The sequence below is a fragment of the Tupaia chinensis genome, unplaced genomic scaffold (genome assembly GCF_000334495.1).
Source record: "Tupaia chinensis unplaced genomic scaffold, TupChi_1.0 Scaffold000126_2, whole genome shotgun sequence".
In the NCBI taxonomy this organism is placed as follows: domain Eukaryota; kingdom Metazoa; phylum Chordata; class Mammalia; order Scandentia; family Tupaiidae; genus Tupaia; species Tupaia belangeri.
The window spans coordinates 2,243,548-2,252,436 of NW_006159594.1; the positions used below are offsets into that span (position 1 = coordinate 2,243,548).

General features: G+C 59.3%; 1 protein-coding gene across 1 annotated transcript in view; it reads left to right on the forward strand.

Annotated features, from left to right (window-relative positions):
* The first annotated feature begins 6 nt into the window (after positions 1 to 6).
* Positions 7 to 8,889, forward strand: part of CARMIL3 (capping protein regulator and myosin 1 linker 3) — a 17,322-nt gene continuing 8,439 nt past the window's right edge. The window contains 26 exon segments of the mRNA XM_027770310.1: positions 7 to 51; positions 1,551 to 1,645; positions 1,915 to 1,965; positions 2,062 to 2,121; positions 2,208 to 2,323; positions 2,508 to 2,605; positions 2,851 to 2,921; positions 3,011 to 3,084; positions 3,293 to 3,368; positions 3,446 to 3,534; positions 4,042 to 4,136; positions 4,360 to 4,446; positions 4,614 to 4,723; positions 4,863 to 4,940; positions 5,779 to 5,855; positions 5,942 to 6,046; positions 6,133 to 6,202; positions 6,623 to 6,704; positions 6,818 to 6,914; positions 7,046 to 7,100; positions 7,180 to 7,352; positions 7,582 to 7,650; positions 7,850 to 7,943; positions 8,035 to 8,133; positions 8,518 to 8,646; positions 8,819 to 8,880. Of these exon segments, the coding sequence (XP_027626111.1) occupies positions 12 to 51; positions 1,551 to 1,645; positions 1,915 to 1,965; positions 2,062 to 2,121; positions 2,208 to 2,323; positions 2,508 to 2,605; positions 2,851 to 2,921; positions 3,011 to 3,084; positions 3,293 to 3,368; positions 3,446 to 3,534; positions 4,042 to 4,136; positions 4,360 to 4,446; positions 4,614 to 4,723; positions 4,863 to 4,940; positions 5,779 to 5,855; positions 5,942 to 6,046; positions 6,133 to 6,202; positions 6,623 to 6,704; positions 6,818 to 6,914; positions 7,046 to 7,100; positions 7,180 to 7,352; positions 7,582 to 7,650; positions 7,850 to 7,943; positions 8,035 to 8,133; positions 8,518 to 8,646; positions 8,819 to 8,880 (2,252 nt within the window). The 5' untranslated portion in view covers positions 7 to 11.

The following is an 8,889-nucleotide window of genomic DNA, read 5'->3' on the forward strand; positions in this document are numbered from 1 at the left end:
CAGCAGCCGCCATGGCCAAGGCCAGCGTGGAGCTCACCCGCGAGCTGCAAGGTACGAAGCTGCCTTGGTCTCCCGGACGCCCCGTCCGGGAGCATCCCAGACCCAGTGCGTTCCTGCCCGCGGTACACCCTAGCCCAGTGCCTCCCGTCCCTCCAGTGCATCCCGGCTCCAAGGCAGTCCCTGCCCCTGCATCCCAGCGCGGGGCATCGTTGTCCCCGGAGCACCCTCTGCTGTCCCCCTCCTCTCACCCTATCAGAATCTCCTGTCCTGGAGCCGCCCGTCCCGCTCTTCGGCGACAGGTGCAGTTCCATGCGTTCCCTGGGGCTGACTCTCAGTGTTTCTGGTCCACCTCTCGGAGAGGCGTCCAGTCTCCCCGCCGGAGAGTCCCAGCTTCCCCACCGGGCGGGGCCAGGCCCGCCCAGGCAGGCGGTGGGAGCTGCCCCTGGTCCTGACCACTGTTTGGCTCAACACCCTCCCTCCTCCCAGCCCCGCCCCGGAACTGGCCCTGGAGAGCACCCTAGGAGCCGGACAGCACCCAGGCCAATAGGGCAAAGAAGGGAGTCAGGAAAGAGGGCCTGGGTCGGAGCTAAAACCAGGAGAGCGGTTTTAGCGCTAGCTTCCCACACCCCGCATACCAGCCTGCCCCTTCTCACTACGGACCACCCACGCCTCAAGGCCTCTCCCTTTGCGTGGCTCTCAGACTCAGTCCCAGTCAAGGCCCGGCCCCCCAGCACTGCCACAACCCTGACCCCCAGAGGCACAAGCACATGCTAGCCCTCGGAAGAAGCAGGACGTTCAAGGATACTCAGACAGGCTGCACTGTGGCAATTTCCCACACCTACACACATACACACAAGCACAATCATGAGATGTGTACACACACCTCTTTATAGAAGCTGCACCCTAGCATGCACACATGCACACACGCACACATACACTATGGGGTATCTGGGTGGTTCTGCCAGCAGATGGGTAGGGGGCTCATTAAACACTAGCACTTCCCCCACACACGCAGGAGCTATCTGGCTCCGTGCCCACTTCACAGCAGCAAGCCAGCATACTCATTCACACTTATCTGTCCCCTCCAGGGCCACGCTCAGGCTCCCAGCATCTACAGAAGGCATGCACACGCTCGTAGTAAAGACAGACACTCACACCCAGACCACCTAGAACACAGCAAAGGGACACCCCCACGCCCCCACACACTGACTCACTATGTATGTATCTATGGCTGCTGTAGTGCATGGGCTGGGAAAATCCTTCACACCTTCAAAAGTGTAAGACACACCCTCCCACAGACAGTGTCACTCAGCAAATGTCCCCTGACTCAAGGACATCAAGGAGCCAGAGTTTACTTTACACCCCACTCGCTATCTAACGGGAAAAGAAAAGTCACCCAAAAGGGAAAAGTCTTAGCCCCTATCCTTTGCCTCTCTGTGTGTTTCTCTCTCCTCCTACCTGACCTTGCCTTGTCTCTATCTGGAGAGACCTGGGGAGATGGGGGTGGCCAGGGTAAGGAGAGCTCTGAGCAGCCCCCCACCTCCCTGTAGACAGCATTCGGAGGTGCCTGAGCCAAGGGGCTGTGCTCCAACAACATCGTGTGAAGCTGGAAACAAAGCCCAAGAAGTTTGAGGACCGAGTGCTGGTGAGGACACTGGGCTTGGGGGAGGGGGAGGGAGCCAAGGCAGCTGGTTTGTAGAGAGCAGAGCAAAGGGCCCAGGGGACGGAGTGGAGGCTTGTGGCAGAGACAAAACCTGGTGGGGAGGGCTAGACCAGGATGATGTCCAGGAGTCTAAGATAGGGCATGAAAGAGAGGATGCCACCCAGAGCTGAACTGAGGAGGCTGAAGTTGGGCAGGAGCACCAGAGGCCCAGCAGCTGCCCTGAGCTGCTGAGATTCTTTTCCTCTCTGCAGGCCCTGACCTCCTGGCGCCTCCACCTCTTCCCCCTTAAAATCCCAGCCAAGGTGAGTTGGGCTGAGGAACAGGAGAGCACCTGGCATGCTCATGCTTAAGCCTGAGAACCCAGGCCCTTAGGAGCTAAGCATCCCTGTCCCTCACAGGTGGAGAGCTCCTTCAATGTCCTGGAGATCCGGGCCTTCAACACGCTCAGTCAGAACCAGGTGAGCACCAGAACTCAGGACCCCAATACTGGACCAGCCGAAGAAGGGAGTGGATATCTGAGAATCTGCTGCCTCTCTTCCCCAAGATCCTGGTGGAGACGGAGCGTGGCATGGTGAGCATGCGGCTGCCGTCGGCTGAGAGCGTGGACCAGGTGACGCGACATGTGAGCTCTGCCCTCTCCAAGGTCTGCCCTGGCCCTGGGTGAGTGGCAAACGAGGGGTCTCTCAAGGGATTAGACTAGAGAGAGACTTCTCCCTCCTTCCCTCTTTGGAGAAGAGCTCTCCAGCTCCACTCCTGCTTTTGGCTGGGGGTGCAGAAGCTGTCACAGGGCAAGAAATGAAAGCCTCTTTCCAGTCCTCTCTGGGATGATTTGTTCATCTTCCAGGAATCTGATACGGCGTGGAAATGCAGACACCCCAGAGGGGCCCCGAGACACGTCCCCCAACTCTGAGACTTCCACATCTACCACTCACAGTGTCTGCGGTGAGCAGGGACCACATGAGGAAAGTGGGACCTAATCCACTCCGCCTGTGTCCGGAGCCCTTTGTGCTTGGGGTTTGGCCTGAGGGGGTTTCACTTGCCCTGAGAACGCCACAGCTCCCAGAGGGCCATGGTGCAGCAGGGACCTAGGACACTGGCACATAAAGTGGCCTTGACCATTCCTTGAACCCTAAGCCTACTCCCCACGGCCTTACCCCTGTGGAGCCAGCCCATGTCCTGCCCCACAGGTGGCTTCTCTGAGACCTACGCCGCCCTGTGTGACTACAATGGGCTGCACTGCCGTGAGGAGGTGCAGTGGGTATGTTGGGAGGGGACCCAGCCGGGGGAAAGTGGGACCTGGAGGGAGCGGGTAGGGGAGCAGGTGTGAGCCAGTTCCACCTCTCCAAGGATGTGGACACCATCTACCATGCCGAGGATAACCGGGAGTTCAATCTTTTGGATTTCAGCCACTTGGAGAGCCGGTAAGCAATGAGCCAGACTCAACCTCCAAATCCTCAGCCTTACCCCAACCTTGGCCTTTCCCAGGATCTCCTTTCAGGTCCCATGCAACTTCCCAACCCCACCCCACCCCACCATCTACCCATCTAGGCTCTCCCCAGCCAACCACCCCAGCCCTGGTCTCTTCTTTCCCACCCAGCCACTTTCCTTCCCCCTTTGGTGTCCCCACAGAGACTTGGCTCTAATGGTGGCAGCCCTGGCCTACAACCAGTGGTTCACCAAACTCTACTGCAAGGACCTGCGGCTGGTAGGAGCTAGCAGGAGCTGGGGGTGGGGAGAGCAGTGCCCCCTTGGCTCCTGACTGTGGGCCCCCTCTGTCCTCAGGGCTCTGAAGTGCTAGAACAGGTGCTACACACCCTGAGCAAGTCGGGGAGCCTTGAAGAGCTGGTGCTGGACAACGCCGGGCTTAAGACGTGAGGCCAGCCTCCCGCTTGGGCAGTGGTGCCCCCGCAATGTAGTCTCAGGGTCCCAGAGCCCCAGAGCATGACATGGGGCTCTAGACTATATCATCCAGCTCCTCACGCAACAGAGAGGAGACTGAGACCCAGAGAGGGCACAGAGCAAGACGCTGGCTGAGCTAGGACTCAGACCCCCACCTCTGACCCCCAGCTCCATGGCCTTTCCCTCAGCATGCTCCATGCACCATCCCCCTTGTCCATAGACTGCTAAGCAGACGGGGGCTACTCCAGTCTTGAGGACCCCAAACTGGGCTTCATTTCAGTACAATGTCCCAAGGAGTAGAAGGGTCTCAGGGACTCCAGAGCAGTGACAAGCTCCCTGGCAGGCCCTGGCTGCTCTCCCCACCCCTGTGGGGACCTCTGGCCACTGCAGCCCCGGCTAGGCAGGTGGAAGAGGAGGGAAGCCCAGGGCTGGGACCTGGGGCTCAGCTCAGGACAAATCCTTCCTCCCCTTCCCTGAAGGGACTTTGTCCAGAAGCTGGCCGGGGTGTTTGGGGAGAACGGGAGCTGTGTGCTGCATGCCCTCACTCTGTCCCACAACCCCATCGAGGACAAGGGTGAGCCCCAGCCCTGAATCCTGTCCCCACTGCAATGCAGACCCCTATCCTAGCCCAGAGCCCAACCCAGGTCTCAACAGGAGCTCTCCAATCTGATTCCAGCCCCTGTCCCACCTCTGTCCTTGTCCCCAGGCCTGTACCCCACTGAAGCCCCTGGTCTGACTGTGCCACCCATGCCCACTACCCAGCTCTCACTGGGCCCATTTCTCTCCCCACTGCCCAGGTTTCCTCAGTCTGAGCCAGCAGCTGCTCTGCTTCCCCACTGGCCTCACCAAACTGTGCCTGGCCAAGACTGCCATTTCCCCTCGAGGTACTCTCACCGGGGCCCCCTGACCCCTGACCTCTGACCCTCCTTGGTGCTGTCCAGGGAACAGAGCCCCAGAGATGTACTCCAATACACACATACCATCCCGCGTTTGGGAAGTGGGGCAGAGGACGGGGTGGGGGCCAACCCAGCCCAGTGCCCGCTGTGCTCAGGGCTCCAGGCGCTGGGCCAGACCTTCGGGGCCAACCCAGCCTTCGCCAGCTCCCTCCGATACCTGGACCTGAGCAAGAACCCTGGGCTGCTCTCCACAGACGAGGCCAATGTGAGTCCCAGGGTTGTAGCGTGACCTCTGCAGGAGCACGCTCAGGCTTCACAGCCTGGGTGTCTTCTGCCCTGTGGCCCCTGGGGGTGGAGGACTCTATCGCCCCTTTCCCGCAGCCCCTCTCCCCTTCCTTCCCCAGGCCCTCTACAGTTTCCTGGCCCAGCCCAATGCCCTGGTGCACCTGGACCTGTCGGGGACTGACTGTGCGATCGACTTGGTGAGGGACTGGTGATGGCCCCCCAGTCACACCACTAGCCCTGAGTACAGAGATGCGTAGAGCTGCTGGGATGACCTCAGGTTCCCAGTTTATACCTGTGTGGCACTTTACGCAGGTCACAGGGCTGTGCCAGTCCTGCCAAAATGCCAGCCCTCTCTCCAGTCCCTGGGCAGCATCCACTGGGAGGGAGGGTGCTTTTCCAAACTGAGCAAAGGCAGCTTAGGAGCTGGCGGTGGTCCTGGCTTTACCACTGCCTGTGAGCCTCTCTGCACTCCGAAAAGCCAGACAAGAAGTAGACCCAAGTTCCACAGAGGGGAAAACAGGCTTTACAAAGTTGGATGGAGACCCCATTGGGGGGTACCTTCCTCGTTCTCTCTCTCTTTCTCTCTCTCTCTCTCTCTCTCTCTCTCTCTCTCTCTCATACACACACCTCTTTATGACAAATAAAGTTTGGAAAAAAAGAAGCTGGGTTGGGAGCTGGACAGTGATACAGTACTAAAACTCACCCCTCGGTGTGGTCGACCCACATGGGAAGGTCCTGTCCAGAGAGCACGCTGGGCACGTGCGTACCTGTGATCCCGGTTGGCTGAGGCAGGAATGGCAGCATCAGAGCCCTGTTGGATGTGCTGTCTCTCTTTCTGTCTCTTCTTCTCTCTGTCTCTCTCGTTCATGGTAAAAAAAAAATAATAATTAAATTAAAAAAAAAAAAGTTGAGTGTGCATCCACAGTGGAGCCCACAGAGGGAAGAGCCAGGAACCTGATGGCGAGGGAGAAAGGTGTCCTGGCCACACCCACACCCTGGCAGCCCCTCTAAGATCCCCTGCGTCTCTTCCCACAGCTTCTGGGAGCCCTGCTCCATGGCTGCTGCTCCCACCTTACCTACCTCAACCTGGCTCGCAACAGCTGCTCCCACAGGTAGGAGCAGGAGGGGGTGTGGGGAGGGCTGGGGCAGGTCATGGCCACCCCCTCCCTTGCTGACCCCCACCCCCGGGTCTCCACAGGAAGGGCCGTGAGGCCCCACCGGCCTTCAAGCAGTTCTTCAGCAGCACGTACACGTTGAGCCACATCAACCTGTCAGCCACGAAGCTACCCCTGGAGGCCCTCAGGTCGGGTGGGTGCAGGGTCGGGGGCGCCCAAGGACACAGGGAGCTGGGGGAGAGTAAAGATGGGCCTATGGACCTTCCTCCCACAGGGCACTGCTTCAGGGCCTCTCCCTCAACAGCCACCTCAGTGATCTGCACCTGGACCTCAGCAGCTGTGAGGTGAGCCTCGGTGTCCAACCCCATGTCCATCCCACCCGTTGTCCCGGTTTACTTTTCTAACCTAATTCAGGCCCTGGCTCATCCCACTTCTGTGCTACCCCTGTGTATCCCCTGACCTGACCTCACCTCTTCTTTCCCCTCTCAGTCTGTGGTCTGCGGTCCTTTTCCTAAAGGCCATTCCTTTTTAGTCCCCGTTATCTCCCTCCTTAAAGCTTTGGGGTGGGAAATACCAGGCTTCCCCACGAGAGGGCAGGAGCAAGCTGTCTTAGGAGTAGCCAGCTTTTTGGGGGCAGGGCCAGGAGAGAGCCTGGGGCAAGGGGTCCAGTATGGAAAATCCCCTCTGATTTTACATCCGAGACATAATATGACCTTGAGTCTCTATCCCAAACCCTGCCTTCCTACCCCACCTTGTCCCTGCAGCTCCGCTCAGCGGGAGCCCAGGCGTTGCAGGAGCAGCTGGGGGCTGTCACCTGTGTGGGCAGCCTGGATCTGTCAGACAATGGTGAGATGGGCTTCCTTCCCTGTGGGCCTGGTGGGAATGGGGACCAGGAAAGCCTGAGAAAACTCCAGTAAGCTTCAGGCCTCAACGCCAGGCCTCTCCTATCTACTGTCCAGGGTTTGACTCGGACCTCTTGACATTGGTACCCGCACTTGGGAAGAACAAGTCCCTCAAGCACCTGTTCTTGGGCAAGAACTTCAATGTCAAGGCCAAGTGAGCCCCTAGACCCTGGTCCCATCACCCACCTGCTGTCTTGGCTCATTGTATTACCTCGCCCACCCCTCCCTCTTCAATAGACTGACCCCAGCCCTCCCCCTCCTCCTCTGAGCCCCGACTCCCCGTAGGACCCTGGAGGAGATTCTTCACAAGCTGGTGCAGCTGATCCAGGAGGAGGACTGTGTGAGTGACTGGGCTTTGGAGGGGACCTGCAGGGACAGGGGCTGTAGGCACCAAGCCCAACCCCAACTTGCCCACACAGTCCTTGCAGTCACTGTCAGTGGCAGATTCCCGGCTGAAGCTTCGCACCAGCATCCTCATCAATGCCCTGGGCAGCAACACCTGCCTGGCCAAGGTGGACCTGAGTGGCAATGGCATGGAGGACATTGGGGCCAAGATGCTATCCAAGGCCCTACAGATAAACTCCTCCCTCAGGTGAGGCCCACCTGGAGCCCCAGCCCCCTAAATAACACACCTGCACATTCTCCCTGTTTGCCTCGATGCTCTGTACACCAGCTTCCAGAAAACCCCCAGCCCAGAACCATTCCTGAGTCAGCCTCATTACCCAGGGAAGGAGGGAGGGATCCAGAATATTCTATCCCTGGCCCCTAATAGGGACCCAGCAAGAGGAAGGGGTGACAAACTGGCACTTACCCCCTCCCAGAACTATACTGTGGGATCGGAACAATACATCTGCCCTGGGCTTCCTGGACATCGCGAGGGCTCTGGAGAGGTGAGTGGAGCAGGACCTGGCCCTGACGTGAGCCATGGCCTCCCTATGCCTGGACCAGGGTTAAACTACTCCAGCCCCTTAGACCTATTTGCACAGAATTATTCGGAAGGGCCCCAGAAGGGGAAATGAAGAGCAAGAGGTGGGTTTAGGGGAGCAGGACCTGCCCCCCACCGCTGCCCAGCTGTGCTATGTCCCACAGCAACCACACGCTGCGCTTCATGTCTTTCCCTGTGAGTGACATCTCCCAAGCCTACCGCAGCGCCCCCGAGCGCACAGAGGACGTCTGGCAGAAGGTGAAGGGCTCTGCCTAAGCAGGGTGGGACAGCAAGGAGCAGGGGGCAGCTTACATCCCCAGGCCCTGAGTCTCCACCCCCTCATCTCCAGATCCAGTGGTGCCTGGTGAGGAACAACCACTCCCAGACATGCCCCCAGGAGCAGGCCTTCAGGTTGCAGCAGGGCCTGGTGACCAGCAGCGCCGAGCAAGTAAACGTTTCCCTCTGGGACGCATGGGGCATGCAGGGGGCACTCGGCGAGGGTGTGCTGTGAAAGAGCACTTGGGGGAGGCATGAAGAGGCATCACGTGGTGCCCATACCACACTGGGCACAAGCAGGAGCACAAGACAGGACATTCAGAATTTGAGGCTCACACACAGTGGGCAGAGAGCAGGTGGCCCCCACACAAGGGCTACACAGGCCTGGGAGCTCAGCTGCTGGGCTTTCAAGAAGGGCATCCCGAAGAGAGACCAGGCCATCAGAGACATCGCCACCACATTGTCAGTGCCAGGCCCAGGAGCACTGCCTAAGGGGTCCTACCTGGGAAGATGGGGGTGCAGCGGTCCCCCTGACACTCCTGACACTGTACTCCAGATGCTGCAGCGGCTGTGTGGACGAGTACAGGAGGAGGTGCGGGCCCTGAGGCTGTGCCCCCTGGAGCCTGTGCAGGATGAGCTACTCTATGCTCGGGACCTCATCAAGGATGCCAAGAACTCCCGGGCGGTGAGCCCTCCGCAGCCCCAGCCTTCCCTAACAGTTTGGAGGACCCACGAAGGCCAACCATGTTAATCCAGTAGTGTCTGGGACGTGCCCCGAGTATCTGTCCTGTCCCTAGGATGCTCAGGGACCTAATAAGGCCTGATTCTGGCCTGATCATAACCCCTTCCTTTCCCAGCTGTTTCCCAGCCTCTATGAGCTGGGCCATGTGCTGGCCAATGACGGGCCTGTGCGGCAGAGGCTGGGGGC